Genomic DNA, 20,688 nt, shown 5'->3' on the forward strand with positions numbered 1-20,688 from the left:
TTTTTTGACGCAAAACTGCGTTAGCGCAGTTTGGCGTCAAAAAGTATAAATATGGGCCTCTGACTCCAACACAGTGCGTTTAGTACCGCCTTACGAAACTTAAATAACATAAAATCAACTATTATTCATCGCCTCAACAACTCTGGATATCTTTTATTGGGTTTCTTCCAAGCAAAGGTTTAGAAAATCAGGTGAGGTGCGTGCTAGGGACAATCTGTGCATACCTTCATTTTTTCAGTTGCATACATCAAGCGTCAATTACTTGTCCTTTTCAAGCAACTTTATTGATAGTTTTTTTGAGTTTACATTTCAACAAAAGATTTTACTCAACTTTGTACAAACATTTCGAAGGCAGCAGATGTTCGTGTTCGTCCTTGCTCTATGTTGTCTTGGACAGCTGGTCGTTTGCAGATGTTTCCTCCCCCTTTGTGATGACAGCACCCTGTCGGCAAGTAAGAGCATCATTTATTTCAGTTTGGGGTTTGCCCCGGGTACCACTGCTGGCGCTGATGCGGGCACTGATGTATCAACTCTGCAAAGTTCCCCCTTGAAAGGAACCGCTGCAAAAAGGAGGTCGGTGGGAAATATTGTAAATTCGTTGGGAGGCTTTGTTATCACATACCTGTAGAGACCAAAGGAAAATACAAAATAATTTCTGTGGGCTCTCTGAACCATTATATGTACAAAAATAAGATAGATGTTAATCAACTGTTGCGACACCAATAAACACAACAAATTTAAGAAGTCAAAGTGGCTGAATATTCAATAATGTTTTCAAGGTGCTAACAGCATTGTTTAGGGCATGGGTGATTTTAAACATGAAGAAGCACAGAAGGTTATCCCTGACGTTTATACAGTGTACAACCGCCTTTGTTATTCTCCAAAAACAATGGCTTTAAGATTTACTGTGCTGTGAGATTCAGGAAATCTTTGCCACCAGTTTCTGAATTCAAACATTTGAAACAGTAAAAATCTAAAATGAAGAAAATGCTGCCTATTCTTCAGATGCAAATGTACCCAAGACATATCTCTTTAGTTTACAGTCCTTTAATCACATTGTTTGCAGTATTCTTGCCTCTTAATACAGCAAATTCTCCCCATAAGAACATAGTTGCATAGCCTCATTTAGACTCCTTTTTTGAATGGGAAGTTAAAACGAAACACCTGGACAAGGTAAAGCAGACCTTAATTTGTGCCCCTGTTTTACGGTGGTTAACACCGGCACATATTTATGGGAACCAACCACATGGCAATGCTGTGGATATACCTTTAAGCAATGTTCATTAGTTAAGCATTAATTTATTTCATATATGCTATAAAACTGAACGTAAACCTGCAACTTAAAGTGATGTGCGTTATTCCAGCTGCTGTGAACCAGTGAGTAATGCCTTGGGCCCTGGCTCTTAATTTTTTTTACAAATTAAGCAAAGAGGTAAAGCAAACTGATTGTTGACTCTACAGTAATGAAAAAAGAGATTAAGGATGTTAGAATTGCTGCTAGATGACATGTTAAACTGTGATCATATGAGATTACATACATTATTTTAACGGGAGCGTAATAATGCAGACAGATAGACCATAAAGTGCTACCAGACAGTAAAAAAGTCCTGTCAGACCAAAATCAAGCCTTATCCCAGTTTATGGAATCCCGTGCTGTAAGGCAAACATTTTCCACCGTGCTTTAAATCATAGTGATAGTTCAAAACGCCTCATTTTAATATAGCACCAAATTCTATGATCCCTGTTGGTTAGCACACCTTTAAGCACTCAACTCACACCTGGGCTAAGTAGACTTCAGAATAATTTTGTTAGGCCAAATGTTGTGGAGGACACCCTAAAAATAATTACTGAAAATAGTCTATCGCATGTTATGCTCGAGGAAATGATGAAACCGGGTGATTATAATGATATCAATGGTAAATTTTCTTACCACCAATAAACCCACCCGCTTTCGTTCCTTTACCACCCATAACTTCATATTTTCATGATTAAGTTGTTTTCAGGTTTAGGTGTAAACCAACCAGGGTTAGATTGACTATAATAGTATTGTCTCCGTACATAAGGCTATTGCTCGTTCTAAAGTCAAGTCTTGGTAGAGAGCATCAAGATTCTTCCGAAGTATCTGGCATTCTGTATTTTTAAATATGTTTATATGGTTTTCATTAATATTCAACATAGATTTAAATACAAACTTAAAAAGTAACAAAAACTTGGTAAACTCAGTAGTAAACAAGAAACGAAGGACCTCATTTACTTAAAAGTGGAGCAGTGCGGCGCTGCACCAAAACTGGCACTACCGTGCCACTTCAGAAACACAGGGATGCATCGTAATTAAAAGAATGTGGCACACAACTGTGTTTTCCCTAGCACTGGTGCTCAAATTAGCTGCCTAGCGCCAATGCAGGCACCCTTACATCAAATTGCAAGGGTGTCTGTGTTGCAGGGAACGATTGTTTATGTGCAGGAAGGTGTCCCTTCTTGCACATAAACAATCAATAACTGCGATTTGCTAGTTTTATGTGTGCTGCACAATGCAGCACACATTGGAGTATCAAATCATCACTATTTAATAATTGTTTATGTGCAGGAAGAGAATCATTAAAGGCATTTTGCTCTTCCTATGTGTGCTGCAGAAAAGCAAAAACGAGGAGAAATAAAAGAATTTCTTCTCGTTGTGCCATGCTAACGGCACCTCTGTGGTGGCATTAGTTTTTGGGCCTGCCTCAGGTTTACGAATCTTTGTGAATCTAGGGTAGCATCAAAATGCAATGGGTGTTGCAGTGGAACGCCCACAGCAAAACCCATTGCATGCCCCTCTGCTGCAAAAAACTGCGTTGGAGGGGCACATATTTACAAGGCGGCATCAAGCCACACAAAATGGCTTAACACCACCTTGTAAATATGGAAAATGGTACAGAGCCAACGGAGTCACTAAAAGTGACGCCCCAGTGGCGCTAAGGCCTTGAAATGAGGCCCTAATATTGTTTGTGCCCCCACATGACAACTGTCTAATTCTGAGCTCAACAGCCAGGAAATCCTGACAACTGTCTAGAAATAAATGCAGACTGCTTTAACATATTTGCGAAATATATTTTTTCCAATTCAAGCTGTAAATGCTGTAATAATTAGATCTATTAAAAGGGTTAGCTAAACAAGATGATTGATGTCAGCTAAAGGGAAGGGACCTTTAAGGGTTTAGGATGTATATACCAACATGAACGCTAGTTATTTTCTTAAAACATGTGGCTGAGCAACATCAATATACATTGCTAATCAAATATAAGAAACTGAATAACTACATATGTGCAATGTCTTCATAGTAGCAAGTGCAGGGAGCACACCAAGGCCCTGTTTTATACTTTTTTTGCACCGCATTAGTGTAATTTCTTGACACAAAAGCGACGCAACCTTACAAAATGCAATTGTAAAAAATTACACTATGTATATTTGAAATAACTGATAACAATGGGTATTTAAGGCAGCTGCACTGCTGTCACAACTCCATCTTGTGCACTGTGTGCCGTGGTTTTTACTCATCAGGCTCATGTCAGCTTTCCCTTGTGGTGCCTTCTTGCCCCGAGCACTCCAAGTCATCCTTCCCTAGGGGCGCCTTCCTGTCTGGAGTCTTCCATGAGTCTCCTCCCAGAAAGCCTGAATCCTATTGTTTGCTAAGAAAGTTTAGTCTGTTGCACCAGCAGATTAGCACGTGTCTTTTCCATTTTGAACCACTGAACTTTACCATCATGTACTTGGGATTCCATTATATTTGTTAATTGTTTCCAATTACCATTTGCACCTGCCACCTGCAAAGCCTTAAATACGTTCTATGTAATAAGTGATTTTCCACAGGTAAACTGGAATATTCCACGCTTCCACGTGGGACACGTGCTTTCTGGAACACTCTTTTTGTTCCAGCATAAATAACCTTTCTGAATCTGCATCAGCTTTTGGCCTTATTGCAGTCCTGTGCAAGCTTCATCCCTGCACTCACCTCCTGAGTTGACCTGAACTTCCAGCGTTCTAGTGTTGCAAGCCTTCCTGATGATCCCCTGATCCTGGCCTCTGCAGCACTTCTAGTGTCTTACTTCATGAGCGTCTTTCACAGAGTCTCCTGTCGTCTTTGGATTCCAGTTAAAGTAAAAGATAAGGCTCAGTACTTTCCCCTAAGGTTATTGCACACTACTCCATAGGTAGGCAAAAGTATAATTCAAAGATTGATTCCTATGAAGGCATTAGCAGCTTTTTAAGCATTGGACATTGTTTCCTTATTAGCCCCAATGAGACCAAGTGCTATGGACACTTTCATTGCTGTTGGAAATAGCCCTTTCTTCAGGGTCATCCCTAAACTTTTTGCCTCTTTCCTCCAATTTTTCCGACCTGTTTCTGTTAGCCTTAGGACTCTGGCCACTTTTCCACTGCTAATCAGTGCTAAAGTGCATATGCTCTCTGTGTAAATTGTATTGTTGATTGGTTTATCCATGATTGACATATTTGATTTACTAGTACGTCCCTAGTAAAGTGCACTAGAGGTGCCTTGGGCCTGTAAATCAAATTCTACTAGTGGGCCTGCAGTACTGGTTGTGCCACCCACATTAATAGTCCTGTAAGCATGACTCAGACCTGCCACTGCAGTGTCTGTGTGCGCAGTATTGCACTGTCAGTTCGACCTGGCAAGTAAGGGCACCCACTTGCCAGACCTAAACCTTCCTTTTTTATACATGTAAGGCAACCCAAAGGTAGGCCCTAGGTAGCCCCATGGGCAGGGTGCACAGTATGCTAAAGGTGGGACATGTACTGATGTGTGTTACATGTCCTAACAGTGGAACACTGCTAAATTCTGTTTTCACTGTTGCAAGGCCTGTCTCTCTCATAGGTTAACATGGGGTCTGCCTTTAAATATTATTAAAGTGCAGATTCCCTTTGAGAGCAGATAGAAATGTAGAATTTGGGGTCTCTGAACTCACAATTTTAAAATATATCTTTTAGTGAAGGTGGTTTTTAGATTGTTAGTTTGAACATGCCACTACTAGAAAGTAGGAATTTTCTTGCTTAAACCATTCTGTGACTCTACCTGTTTGTGGATTCCCTGTCTGGACCAGTTTGACAGTTGGGCTGTTTGTGAATTCTCTCCAGACAGTGAGACAAAGGGAGCTGGGGTGTAGCCTGCATATCCTGATGAGCCATCTGTGCTAGAGTGGAGAGAGGAGTGGTCACTTACACCTGAATGGGCTGTGCCTGCCCTCTCACAATGCAGTCTCCAACCCCCTGGTGTGTGTCTGGGACCTGGCTTGGGCAAGGCAGGATCTTGTGAACAACAGAGACTTTCCTTTAAAGTTTCCCTACTTCAAAGGCAGAAAGGGGTATACGTACTGGACCCAAAACCCCAGGCTTTAGATTTCTTCAAAATCACTTCTGGAACCAAGAGGAACATCTGCCATGGAAAAGAGCTGAGGAGGAGTTCTTCCCCTGCCTGTGTCTGCGCTTTGTTGGGCTATCCTGCAGTTGCTGCTTCTGCCTGTGAAAGGGGGCAAAGACTGGACTTTGTGGTATATTCCTGCTTGTGAAGAATCTCCAAGGGCTTGAGTTGAGCTTGCATCCTGTTTTGAAGTCTCAGGGCCATCAAAGACTTCCTCTAACATCTGGACTCTCTGCTGAGACTCCTGCCCTGCCAGGGGATGTGCTATCCAGTCCCTAGGCCCTTGAAAGGTGAAGTTAGCAGACAAGAGGCGAACATCTACCCACAGAATGCTGTGCAGAGAATTTTTCAATGCACCATCTGCAGCACGGCTGATAAACAACGTGCTGTTGGGCTCGCAGCTAAAATCAATGCTCCATCTGCATCGCGGCTGGGACATCAATGCTTTGCGGGTGGGGAAATGATGCGCAACATCCGCTTATGGCTGCGGATAACGATGCAAACCCCATGCAGCGAGGTTTTCTAATACCATGCAACAGGATTTTTCAAGCATTGTCCCTGGGAGTCAAAGTCAACCGAGGGAGAAATAACAACGCATCACCGACCTGACCAGAGAATGAGGCACAGCCTCCCTTGTGAGGAAGGAATCGACATATCGCTGCTTTTTCTGACGCACGCTCTCCCTTGCGGCTTCATTTTTTATGCTAACCCGATACTTTGTGCAAAATCAACAAGTCTGACAAACTCCCAGACCGTATACTCTTTATGGCTACCCTGCACTCAACACTACAAAACAACATGACATAATGTCGTTTTTGTCAGAAAGCCTAGATGATGGCGTGTCCAAGGTCCCCTTGTCAGAAAATTTGTTTGCCATTGGAAATATTGTATACATTTAATAGTTGTTGTTTCCTGGACGTGTGCAAGATGGCCATGTTTTAAAGACATATATGTGGAGTCAGAGATATGTTTCTTTAAGTCATGTATGCTTGTGAGTCAATTTGTGAATTGGACATTTTGACTGGATTTCTCAGTTTAACTCCAATGCGTTAGCCATATAAACCTACACTAAAAAGATCAATCCTCACCTAGCCATTGAGACTACTGATGTTTTGAGACTACTGCCGTTTTATAAATCATAGGTGTACGGCTAGGTGGAGTTGGGAAGTAAATATCAATTATACACAAAGGTGGTCATTATGACCCTGGCGGCTAGGTTACCGACACGCCGGCAATGGTACCGTCACGAGGCCGGCGGTAATGACCACCAAATAATGACCGTGGCGGTGATCCCTCCCATAGACAGCCAATGTACCATACCAACCGCAAGCTCGGTATGACCACTGAACACAGCGGTAGCCACGTATAGGCAGGCGGAAGACATGAATCCACTCACCATATTATGACATAGCACAACGCCAGGATTTACAGGGAGTTCGTAACGACATCAAAAGCCTGGCGGAAACACATCATTTAAAAGTTGACACTCACCTCCTGGGACATAGAGGACTCTGCGGCCGCCATGGAATCAGAACTGCAGGTTTTCCCGATGCTGTACCACGCCATGGCCATCCAGGAGGACCAATGCTGATAAAGACAATGACGGTGAGTACAGCCACCTAGCACATAAAGGAGGGAGAGAGGGAGGGGAGAGTGACACACACACGCACAACATACACCATACACACACACTACACACCAAGAATCAGCTGTAGAGTAAATCGACTGTAACAGGACCCAGCAGCAAAGAAAGCCAGGACACATACCTCTGTTCCAACCACTGTAATCATGTTGGATGAAAATTCAAAATAAAAAAATACACACAACTGCATATGTACATGCCGGCCCAAAGGCCAATTCAAAGTCTCTAATGCCCACAGGGCAAAGTCCAAGCCTGAACCTGACTCCTGACAACATCGGGACTCCACTGTTCAGGGGCAGCCTGTTGGAAATAGGCAGGCACCTAACGGGGCTGGGTGGGTGTGGTGGGTGCTTCTCATTGAGAGGGGGTCCTTGCCCACTGGTTACTGAGGGGGCTCCATGCCCACTGGTTCCTGAGGGGGGCTCCTTGCCCTCTGGTGATAGAGGGGGGATCCTTGCCCTCTGATGATGGAGGGGGCACCTTGCCCACTGGTTCTGGAAGGGGGTCCTTGGGCATAGTTTTTGTAGGGGCCTCCTTGGGCTTAGAGTTTGTAGGGGCCTCCTTGAGATTTGTTTTTGTAGGGGCCTCTTTGGGCTTTGATTTTGTAGGGGCCTCCTTGGGCTTAGTTTTTGAAGGGGCTTCTTGGGCTTAGTTTTTGTAGGGGCCTCCTTGGCCTTGGTTTTGGGAGGGGCCTCCTTTGCCTTGGTCTTGGGAGGGGTGTCCTTGGCCCTAGGTTTTGGAGGTCGCTTCATGGTCTTGGTTGTCTGTTTGGGAGGAGGAGGCACTTTAGCCCCCCGTTTTGGGGGTGGAGGACTGTCATGTGCCCCTTAGTGGCAGCTACAGACTTTGGGGGTGGTACAGTGTCAGACTGGGTGCTTGAGGTACTAGGCTGGGGGGTTGGATCTTCCTCTTACGGGCAGGATGGGGGGAGGGAAAAGGTCAAGGTGGGAAAGGAAAAGCTTCTTAGGGCCAATGGGGGTGGGATGTGGGAGGAGGGGTGGGAGTGGAGGTAAAGGGAGTGGTTGTAGGAAAAGGAGGTGTGCTGGACTTGGGTGCAGGTGCATGGACGGTGTGTGTGTGTGTGTGAGGTGAAGGCTGTTAGGGAACTGAGTGTGACCGTTTGTGAGTCTTTGGAGGGTGGCTCAGACAGGATGGGGAGGACAAACGGAATGTGTGGATGGATGTTGTGGTGGTGTCTGCAAGTGAGGTGGGTGTGCTGCATGACATGGTGATGGTGGTAGTGGTGACTGCGCATGTGCTGTGTGGGGTGCATGTCTGCGGGTATGCTGTTGTGGTGTCTGTGGGCAAGGCTGTGTAGGTGGCATGTTCAGGGACTGTTGATGGAGTGTGTGCAGGCGTGAGTGCTGATGTGACTGTGAGAGAGGAGGGGAGGGGGAGACAGTGAAGGCAGTGGATGATGTTGTGTGTGCCTCTGTCTGTTGACTGTGTGAGTACTTGTGGACTGAAGTGTGCTGCCTGTGTTTGTGCGAGTCGTGTGTGATGTTTTGTGTGCATGCTTGTCTGAATGTGTGCGTGGGATGGGTTAGGAGACTGGGACTGGCAAGTGGTAGTTGGAGGGGGGACGGAAGAAACAGGGACACTGGCTGCCGTCAGTGAAGAGGCCAGAGTCTGAAACGATCTCTGTAGGGCCTCCAAGCGACAGTGAATGCCCTCCAGGAAGGCATTGCATTGCTGCATCTGGGATGCCAGTCCCTGGATGGCATTCACTATGGTTGACTGCCTTACAGAGATGGATCACAGGAGGTCACTAGCCTCCTCACTGAGGGCAGCAGGGCTGACTCAGGAAAGGCCTGAGGTGCCTGGAGCGAAAGAGATGCCCACCCTCCTAGGTGAGTGGGCACGGGCAACTTGTGGGGGGTTACTGGGAGGGCAGTGCTGGTACGGGGGTGGCGGTAGAACCTGTAGCTGTGGTGGTTCCAGAGGGATCCGCCACCACCAGGGAGCGCCATCAGAGGAGGAATCAGAGTCAGTGGTATCAGCTCCTGTTTCCGCCTTGGTGCTCCCCTCACCCTGCGTCCCACTTGTCACCTTGGCGTCAGTGGATTCTGCCTCCTCCTGGGTCCCGTGGGCTGCAGCTCTCTCACTCACCGGTGCCCCTGCTTCCTCACCAGATGATGCTAATACACACATGGACAGGATGGCAAAAGGATAGAGAGGGGGGAGAAAGAAAGGGAGCACAGGGTCAATCACAGCACCAACAGCACAAATGGCATACACATCACTGTCACACACTGAGACTGAGAATGGGTAGTATTGACCACACTGGCATTCCATTGGCTAAGTACCACAGCAGGTAGAAGCCAAACCCTGCCAGCTACACACCCACTTAGACCAACTAAGCCCTGTCTGCCATGGAAAGCCAGCTACCTAGCTATCAAAAACATGCATTTCACCCTATTTACCTAAGCTGGACCACACAGCAATGTCTAAACTGGCATATTGGGGCATCCACTGACTAGTACCCTACACCCAAATCCCATTCTAGGCACCAGAGATGATTGTCACAACAGTGGGACACCATGAACCAGACAATCCAGCCTGTCACACATATGGCCTACAAACTCCATTAGCCCATCATCAGACACACACATGACATGTACCCCTGCATTACCACTGCCACCAGCCATACCACCAAAATGACACTCTGCTAGCACACTCATACATCTACATGCAGCCATGTCGTATGCAACATACCCATGATGTACTCACCTGTTGGTCTGGTGGCCCATACAACTGCTCATACAGAGTAGGACCCCATCCACAAGCCTCTCCAACTCTTCCGACCTAAAGGCTGGGGCCCTTTCCGTTGTTGCACCTGCTATGGCAGGTTCCAGATACAGGTCATAGCAGCACAAGCAGTGGAGATGTCATCCTGTGGAAAGTCAAGAATCGAGTGAAGTGGTGGAAATAAAATGGCGGTCATGTCCGCGTGGGTGAACACCGTCACCGCCTGATTTGATCATCATTGTTTCTCATATTCCATAGAAGGCCATGTTAGCCAATGAGGAATTGCACAGCAGCGCAGACCGCCTCCCACCATGACGTGAACGCCGGCAGAGTGAGGTCACTTCCACCTTTCCCTGCATACAGGACAAGCGGTAGCCATTTTCTAATGTTAGTACACATGTACAGATTAATAAGTGTGTCATTGTGGTCAAATGTAATCACCTATACAATTGTAGTGCCTAACATACTGTCGCATGGGCTCTCATTATCCTAAATGAGACTACTGGATTTCTAGGTAGCAGGGTTGTTCCTGGTGTGGGGGACTGAGTCTTACCCACTTGGAAGGACCTCTGTCACCTTTAATCCGGTTTTGCTCCGGCTAACTAGCAGTGCCTCATCTCTCCCAAGGGGAAGGGATGATTGGGCAGCCGAGCGCATTACATCTATAGAACTTCTCAGGGAAGTCGTGGTCACTCAGGTCCCAACCAGCTCTCTCATTTACAGTATGATCTCATTTACAAATGACAAAGGCAGTTTAAGTTTTATAGATTGGTTTTAATATAACAACTGTATTTTAGATATTAAGGCATGAGCCGCAATAACCAGAACCATACAACACAGTAGGATTGAAATAGTCACTATGAGAGTGAAACATAAAAACAATGCTATCATGGTGTTAATAGATTCTATTCTCTCTCAGTAAGTTATATTTCGAGCACAGCATGTTAAGCTATTAACTTTGCCTTTCAGATTCCCTGGGAAGACATCAACCCTCATACCTGAGCAAAGGCCTGCGATCTGGTTCAGCATCTGCAACAGGGCAGTCAGCGTCTAGTTGTGGTTCCCTGGTCGGAATCTCCCGCTTGCGTGCATTAGGACAAGGAAGTGTTTTTATAACTAACATGTCAGTGTGATCACAAAATAAATGTCCCTACGCAAGAATGTATTCAAAGACTAAACTCCTACCACTTCTATCGGCAATGTACCAGACTGTATCCCTGACTGGAGCCCAGAGTGAACAAGAATGTGTTATTGAGAACTCCAGCACAGAAATAGGCTAAACAGTATGATACTGGAAAATAAAACAAGACCGTAGAACTGGCTATTTGAAAAATAACAGTACGAACCTGAATAAAATGCATTCAGAGCAAAGTGCACAGGGGCTCAATGCTGCAAGCAAAGGAATAAAAAATACACCCAGGGCAAAGTGCACAAAGGCCTAACACCTGAAGCAAACGCGCAAAGGATACATATACCTAACCACACTACACCCTCCCCTTGTCGGTAGTAAGTGGTTCTAATCAAACACTAATAATATGCCCCGGATAGATAACATACATAATACATATTTCGACAAGTCCAGAGGACAGCAAAGCACAGAACCGTATTTAAATTTGAAGCATGTGACGGCAAAGCCGAATCAAAAAAATATAATGTCAATTTAGACAAAAACCCAATGTCAAAGGGAAGCCACGGAAAGCAGGATATCCTCCACTTCGGCAGACGTCAACACCGGAAAATCCATGCCAAATAGTATCACGGAGCAGGTGTGTTCCAAAGCCCCAGAACAATCCAAGGCTGCACCCCGTGCAGGGCCTATGAACGAGACAATACCATCTTCCTCCAGGAAGGGAATCTCGTAAACTGCCTTACGAAGCAAACGCAACCGCAGTGCACATGTCTGGGAATGAGCCCTAATCGGGAAGATCAACAGAGTAGCATCAACCACTGGGGGGCGCTGCAGTGAGAGTCAGAGAGTCAATGCATGTTCAAACGAGCACCAGAGGCACCGAAACACGGGTTGCACACAATCCAGAACTGGCCGGAATGACAGAGACCAGTCACACTCCAATTGTTCTAGGAGTGTTGCTCCAAAATGCTGCATCATGCGCTCACGACACAGCTGCGCTGACGGGAGCGCCCAGATTGGATCTTGTCGCAGCGGGACAGCCATTGCGGAAGAACAACAGCAAAACACCAGCCAAAAAAGCCAAAGTGATCGGAAATCCCCCAAAGATGCTTCCGAAAATAGAATGAATAGCCAAAGGTATTAAACCGAATATAGAAGAGAAGGCATGAGTAAACCCAACACCAACGGCTTTGAAAAAATGGGCAATTCCAGCAGTGCTGGACACATTAAATATACGTCCCATGAGTTCACCAAAGTGGCTCGGAAAGTTAGTATTTAAAAGGGACTGTATTTCCGCCGATGACCTTGCCACCTGAAGTGCGTAGGTCTCGCGTGCAGATCTGAGGGGCACATGCTTTTGAAACAATAGAGCTTTTAGTCAACTCAACTTGTCGAAATTCATCTTTGAAGTAGCAATGTGAGGCCAGATGTCTGCTACCTCCCTAAATTGAGTGGGGGGAAACAACACATTCCCGCAGCACGTAACGGCCTTGGTGACAACGACTACGTAAACTATTCCGGCACGCATGCCACAACAGGCTTCACTGTTAAGAAGGACGTAGCTGCCGTTTGAAAGCACCTGGAACGTGTTTTTAATCACGGGTACTGGAACTCCCTTTAGATAGCAAGCTAAGTTCGCAACCGAGGCATCACACGCCCCATGCAAGGACAGCTGCTTACAAACCATCGAATGGCTGACAAGTTTCACATTCGCTACCGCTAAGAAAAACCTCTCTCATCCCATTAAGACATCGGTACAAAAAGGGAAGCTCCCACACCTCATGTATGTAACTGTCTCCCAATTTCTCATATCTGCCCACCGGAATACGCCTCAAACAAGAAGTGAATTGCAGAGTAGAAATAGGCAAATTTATAACCCCGTATATTAACCATTCAGCCGACGGAATCTCAGCCACAGTAAAAGGCAACTTTTCCAACTTTTCAATATTCAGCATGACATATGTCACCTCCTTTTTAGCCATCAGCTGCTGCTGACGTGTCAAATTAAAGGAAAAAAATATCTCCCTGGCTCCGATGTGTTGCCATGGAACGCGACCCGCCTTCAATGTCTGTATAGTCCAACCCAACTGCATAATGGACCGCGTCTGACTCTGCCCATGATATAAGGAAGACACATCTGATCTAATAATGTCTATAGCAGAGGAAACAATATTTTCAATCGTATATACACGGTCGGACAGGGTATGCATTCCATTATCCACAACAGACAATGCCTGTTTCAAATTCTCCTGATCTATCTGCCTCAACCGGGCCACTGCCTCCTGTTGTGAAAGCTTCCATATCTCATTGTACACTTCATACAAAAACCTTTTTCTCCGGGGCATTCTTGGGCCTGACAAAAAATCTTGCAAGTCAGTATTGTTAGACAGTAAAGTGAGATGTGTCTTAACTGCATCTAGCGTGGATGACCTTAACCATTGTTGACAAAGCTTCCCCACGCTATATGTAGTAATGATATCAGCATGTTCTGGTGATATGTAGCGAGGGTCTGCCCTACTAGTCCTGAAACCCCCCGAAGCGGTGACAAAACATTGATGACACCCATTAGTGTCTATGGGCCACAATAACCACCCGCCAGGACGTGTCAATGAAGTATTAAGCGTACCGTTCTGGACACAGTCTGTAAGCTCACTAAACGTGGCATTGATATAATGTTGCCAATCTTTCAATTTGGAAGGGACAGGTATGCCAGGCATATTTAACTCCTTAATCGTCGCTAAACCTAAACAGTTAGTCTGTTGTACAGTGTCGTTTAAAAAAATCATTTGGACAGGAATAATACATGCCCTAAACAATGTGTCCCTACCCCGCATTTGCCAATTTTTTGTTCCCCAAACACTTTTTAAATCAATTGTTTTGGACCAATATTCATACCCTTCAATTGATAACTTGGACACAAACAAATTTGAATACAATAATTTAGTATCAGTCAATAACATTTGCTTATTAACATGCGGAGTTACCCTAAAATAATATGACTTGGCATTTTGTTGATGATGCCCAGAAAAATACGCAAATTTATCAGAATAAGTGTTAGAACTCCCCTGTGGAGGAGTCGGGCAATGTTCCCATTGCATATACTCAAAAATTGATTTAGGACTACTGGCTTTATGAATAAAGTGGTGTCCATAATAATTGTAACAAAACATGTCACCATAATTATCTCTAAACTGGTAAGCATCTTCATTTTCAAAGACAGTATAATACTGCAATTCTGTCAACATAGAATCAACTGTCTTCACATCCCAATCATCAGATACAATGCCTGGTATTACTATATCATTCATCGATAACTTTAGAACATACGCTATTTGAATTGTCTCAGTGGGACCATATATATCAAACCTTACTCTATCCCACACAATCCCATCCGGAATCGGTACGGCAGAAATGTTTACAAAGGACAAGTTTCTTCGAACCATGTGTGATGAAAAATGTGGTTTCAACACCTTCTCCACGTGCTCAACATCAGATCGTTCAGGAAGAAAATGACCATGTATCACCAGAAAAAAGGTAACAACAAACTCCAACCATAGGAAAAAAGTTATCACAGTCATGAAAAGCCACAGATAGTTCCAAGGAACAACAAAATATATGCTTGTGAGCCGATACAGCAGCTTACGTGGACCCAGGGCTGGTGTTGAAGAGGACAAAGAGTCCGACATAGTGTCTTCATTGTTATTAAAGCAGCCGGAGGCAGTTCTCGCAAATGGTGCACCGTAAACAAAGGAGCAGATCGTGTTTCTCTCCGCGGGACGCTGTAGACAACACCTTCAGTATCATCAGAAGGCACAGCAATATGATCAAAAGAATCCAAATTATTCGCCGTCAGTGGAACAATCGCAAGATCATCGTCCACCCTCCCCAAGCTCGGAGAGGAAATAGTGTCAGTGCAAATCACCTGCAGCGGAACATCTTCCCCAGTAGTGAGAGGGATTCGTGAACTACTGGGCGTTCCTCTTGGTCTGCTGTGCAGAATCGGCCACATGTTGTAACTTGACATTGTCGATAGAGACAAAGCGATTACCTTTGGCCCCTTGTAACAGTGGCAAAATCACAGTCCTTGTGCCGTGAATCCCTAATACAGGGACTGGCGCTTGATACAAAGGGCCAAATTCTTTCTTCACCGTGACCTTTTCACGCACAAGATCCCCAACTCTGGGAATCCAACCAGTAGGCATTACTGGTTCATCCGTAATTCCTGTGGAGGCAGCACTGGCAGAAGAGTTATCGTCACGAAATTGTTGTAAATCCTGCAAAACAGTGACACAATCATTTATGTCAAAGGGCGTTTCTGCCACCTCCACACCAGGACCATCTAGATCAGGAACAAACATTCGTTTTCCAAACAGGCACTCATATGAAGTACGACCCCCCAGGGACCTTCTAGGCAAGTTATTCAGTGCTTTCTGTACTCCATACAGGTGGGCTAACCAACTACGACCCTTACCTATAACTCTGGCCGTTAAGGATTGCTTTAAATCGCGATTTAAATGCTCCACAACAGAATTTCCCTCTGGATGAAAAGGAGACGAGAACTGGAGCTGGACCCCCAATGAAGTTATGGTGTCCCTGAATGCCTTAGAGGAAAAAGCAGGGCCCTGGTCCGAATGAAAAGCCGCAACTGCATATGTATCGACAAAGATACGCAAATCTTTAATAACAGTCCGAGCGTCAGCCGAGCGCTGTGGCCAGACCCACACAAATCTGGAGCACGAATCTACAGCTACCAATATATATTTGTATGCACTATCTGGTGTCAGCGGACCACAATGATCCAAGTACACACACTGTAATGGTTTATTGGAAATCAGAAGGGGCGTCTGCTGCGGGCGTCTAACCGTGGAAACATTAATTTGTTAACAGATGTCACAACAAAGGACATACTGCTTTGCCTCTTTATAGAGACCAGGCCACCAATAACGAGCCTGTAAGAGTGAAATCGTGGCAGCCATGGCCGCATGTGCAGATGCCGCCCCCTCATGTGCTGCAGTAATTAATCAAGGTCGCTCAATTTTATTGGGCATCTCACTTACACCAACGCCTGGGATTTTAACTACAGCGTTTAGCATACCACCCATGCAATAATCATATTTAGAAGGGAATCCTTTAGGATATGGCGTGCCATCAGCCGTAGCCTTAATGGCAGCCAAAATCTCTGTGTCTGGTCTGGAACTCAAACGAGTTACTGCAGCCACAATGGCAACTGCCACTGCCGACTTCGCTGCTTCATCAGCCAAAGTTTTCCCAGCAACGTGTATTCCAACACGCTGGTGTCCAAGTGTATGCACAACTTGAACTTTAGGAAGCGTTTCCTTCAGTTCCGCAACCTTCCCCCACAGTAATTTGTGTTTTATGGTGTTAGCCTTGGAATCTCTGTACCCATTCAACCTCCAGTAATGTAAATATTCATTGAAAGACTGTACACAGTAATAGGAATCACAAACAAGTAAAGTTAATACCGCTGGATCCACATGTTCCAATGCTTACAACAGAGCTTTCAGCTCAGCCAACTGTGCTGTACAGTCTCCCAATGTTTGAGTATAAGTATGTTGGGGGCAGAACTTTTCCCCCTCCATATGTCCGCTCACCACCGCACATGCAGCAGAATACTGTTGTTTAGTCACAATCGCTGGTTGCGCAGAGCCATCGGTGTACATTACCACCTGATACTGATCAATAGGCAATGTGCCAGCGGGAACTGGGTACTCCATTTCATATTGAAGAAATTCTTGAGTCTGCAGTTTAGGGTCAAATATGTAATCTACATCAGTGGCTGTCAAAGACGTTGCCCATTGGATCCATCGCGGGTGTAAAGCTTTCGAATTAGGAACACTTGCTTTTGTAACAGCCTCTAAGGCCGAAATCGGTGAACCAACAATGATGCGTTGGCCCTGGGCAAGAGGTCGTTCTTTAATCACAGCCATCTATACAGCAGTGAGAATTTTCTCAGTCTGTGCAAAGCGTTGTTCGGCAGCAGAAAACAAGTGAGACTTGTATGCTATCAGGACTGTTTCACCCTCATTGAAGGTGACATATGTAAACCCAACGGCCCCAGGGATCACCCTGATGACCAGATGTGACTTATTGTCCCGTGTGTGTAAATGCTTTACTGCTAAGAGCTCAGTTTGTAAATCTCGAAGAATCTGTGTATGCTCAATCGTCCAAAATCTACTCGAAAAATTGGGACGAATCAATTCGTATAATGGTTTTATACGTGTAGCATAATCAGGAATGTAAGTTCTGCCAAAATTTAGAAATCCCAATAATGACTGCAGTTTTCGAATCGTATTAGGAGGTTGCAACTGTGCACATTTTTCCAAAAAGTGTGGCGCTAAGCTCTTGCCCTCATTGGACAGCTCATATCCCAGGAAAATGACACTGAGGAAGGCAATTTTTGATTTTTTGAAATTAAATTTGTAGCCAATATCGGCAAAACCCACAACAATGCGGGCTACCCGTCTTAAATGTTGTAGCAACTCATCATCTGTCAGTTATATATCAACATATGGCAAAGCCGCAGGGTCCAACTCGTGCAAAATTTCAGTCACCCAAGCCGAGAACAGTCCTGGGCTATTCTTATACCCCTGAGGCAAACAACAAAAATTTTGCTGAGAGCCAAACGCACTGAAGCTTGTAAAATTCCTACTTTCGGGTGCTATATTTTGGCAGAAGAATCCATTTGAGATATCTAAAGTCGTTTTGTATTTCTTATGCACAATATTATTCATGAGCGCTGCGCTGTGTGAATTTTGTATTGCATATGTGCGTGTATGTCCATTTAAATGTCTGTAATCCACCACTATCCTATAAGAATGGTCCGGTTTAGCTACAGGAAATAAGGGATTATTCAGCGGCGAGACACAGGGTGCAATAACTCCCTGGTACTCCAACTCTGTGAGTATTTTCCTTACCGATGCCCTTGCCTCAAATTTTATAGGATACTGCGGTTGCGGCTGAGGTTCGCCCTTTATTGGAATTACATGATAAGGTGGATCCCTATCCCACCCCACATGATTTCTGTATAAGGCGGGCGCTTGTGCCAGAGCCCATTTGATACTATAGGACTCTGCAAGTTCTCCCGGAACAAGTGGTGAGAATGAGGGTGTAATAACCTCCTCCCCAACTGGACAGTCGCGAACAAAGTCTGGGGGCCAATCCTGTTCGGCCAGCAGAATGTCATATAATTTGACTACACAATCCCAAAAGATGGTGTTTATAGTGCGCTCAATGTCCCCTTCTAATTGCAAAGTTACTGTATAAACTCTATCGGGATCAGAGGCACGCATATCTGCTGTTTCGACTTGTATGAAGTCATCAGTTGCTTTCACCTCCAGATGCTCTAGAAGATTCCGGCGAACTATTGTGACCTCTGCCGCGCTGTCTAACAGTGCTAACGCCCATGTCTTGTTCTTCAAGAGAACCCTCTTCTTGTGTGGCATGTCTGACTGAGACTGCCGCCACTTTCTTCTTTTTAAATTGCTGTTTTTGTTGGGATGGTTTCTCTTCTTTCTTGATAGAAACCTCCGTTGAGCGTTGTGATTCCTGTCTCGGTTTCACGTACTCTGTTCTCCGCACTGACAGCCCACCTCTCTCATTTCTCTTTTCCGATGAGTCCTGAAAGGAACGAGATTGGCGTGTATCAGAATATTGATATCTATCAGCCGTTTTCAAATTATCCCTATTCCTGAGATTATACCTAGTCTGCGGGGTCTCCGGCCGCGGAGATTCTCCCCTTTCTTTTTTAGGTGTTTGCTGTTTTTTCTCCCAGCGCTTCTTAGTACCCTCAGGTTGCTGTATTTTAGCAGACTCCTTACTATTTTTACCCTGCAACAGAGCTTTTTGCGGTCAAGCCCCTAGGCTATCACGACCGATACTTGAATATGTTTCCGCTATTATCCTTGGCAGCTCCCGCTCTTGATTAAGCTGCGGGATGTCTCGAAGACGCATACGCACCGCTAGTGCCACAGCCTCCCCTTTGAGATTACTCAATATAATAGAAGAAACTGCGGCAAAATTGCCCATCAGCTGCATCCCTAAATCTAAGGCTGGGGCAGCCCCATATTCATCTTGAATTTGTTTTAGCACTTCCGGTAGATTAGCTAATGTGGGTGTACCGTGTGCTGTAGTGTAGAGCGCGGCAAACACCATGCCTCATTTATTACAATGGTCCACAGTAGGAACCATTCCAGACGCCAAACACATCGTCAATATTCTATGTTTATCCTGAGGTCCCGTATGGGGAAATACTGCTTCCAGTGTATTAATTTTTTGCGCCAGCCAAAACGGAGTTTCCTCGCATTTTGCCGGTACTTTACCCATAACTGAGTGTACAGTGGCCGGATTGATACCCGGAACCACTGCATGTGGTTGCGCCAGAGCAGCACGCGCTGCGTTCGTATTCAGTGTCTGCATTACAAACTGAACTAATCTTCTATATGTAGTCGCTAAATCTATATATAAACGACGAACTTCAGCCACCGCCAAGTTAGCAACCGCCGGATAAGGTGTATATGTAGCCAATGAAGGCCAGGTAGGACCATCATTACTCAGCGGACCTAACCTAACCCGTGCTACTGTGTGTGGGAGGGCGCCATCAAGCCAATTATGGTGTTCTTGATAAGATAAAGGTATCTCTAAATATGCATACGACCTGTATTGTCCAGGGACGTTCGCAATAGTGTATTCATGAAAAGTGTTTGTACCCCCATCAACTGCTGGAAATACGACCCAAGAATAAAAAACCTCTATTCTATAGGCTGCATGGGCGTCCACCACAAAAGTGACCGGACCCCCCTGGTTCGTCAGACCATGTGCTATCAGATGTCCTGTGAGCGGTTGTCGCATATTAAGTGCGACATTTACTACTTGGGGATTCGCCATTATAAAAACAGCACTGGGTCAGAGAAGGCACACCAATATTGGGGTTTTCCTTTCAAAGTTCAAGCTTGAACAACCAACCACAAAAAAATAGGATGCACCTAAATTGTGGTGGCGGAAATCCTCAGTGCCACGGACGTCTCCGTTAACGGAACCGAGGAGTCAAAATATATATGAGACCGAGAGAGTCAGCCGGACCCGAAAATTAGAGCCAGACCAATCGTTGGAGGCGCCATGTTGCGTGGGCTCTCATTATCCTAAATGAGACTACTGGATTTCTAGGTAGCAGGGTTGTTCCTGGTGTGGGGGACTGAGTCTTACCCACTTGGAAGGACCTCTGTCACCTTTAATCCGGTTTTGCTCCGGCTAACTAGCAGTGCCTCATCTCTCCCAAGGGGAAGGGATGATTAGGCAGCCGAGCGCATGACATCTATAGAACTTCTCAGGGAAGTCGTGGTCACTCAGGTCCCAACCAGCTGTCTCATTTACAGTATGATCTCATATACAAATGACAAAGGCAGTTTAAGTTTTATAGATTGGTTTTAATAAAACGACTGTATTTTAGATATTAAGGCATGAGCCGCAATAATCAGAACCATACAACACAGTAGGATTGAAATAGTCACTATGAGAGTGAAACATAAAAACAACGCTATCATGGTGTTAATAGATTCTATTCTCTCTCAGTAAGTTATATTTCGAGCACAGCATGTTAAGCTATTAACTTTGCCTTTCAGATTCCCTGGGAAGACATCAACCCTCATACCTGAGCAAAGGCCTGCGATATGGTTCAGCATCTGCAACAGGGCAGTCAGCGCCTAGTTGTGGTTCCCTGGTCGGAATCTCCCTCGT

General features: G+C 45.2%; 1 protein-coding gene across 1 annotated transcript in view; it reads right to left on the reverse strand.

The window, feature by feature from the left end:
* Positions 1-262: 262 nt before the first annotated feature.
* The window catches only part of LOC138266632 (calcium-activated potassium channel subunit alpha-1-like), a 101,355-nt gene continuing 80,929 nt past the window's right edge, over positions 263-20,688 (reverse strand). Inside the window, exon 4 of the mRNA XM_069215452.1 lies at positions 263-622. Within this exon, the coding sequence (XP_069071553.1) occupies positions 466-622 (157 nt within the window). The 3' untranslated portion in view covers positions 263-465. The remainder of the gene's footprint in view (positions 623-20,688) is intronic.

The sequence above is a fragment of the Pleurodeles waltl genome, chromosome 11, assembly GCF_031143425.1.
Source record: "Pleurodeles waltl isolate 20211129_DDA chromosome 11, aPleWal1.hap1.20221129, whole genome shotgun sequence".
Lineage (NCBI taxonomy): Eukaryota > Metazoa > Chordata > Amphibia > Caudata > Salamandridae > Pleurodeles > Pleurodeles waltl.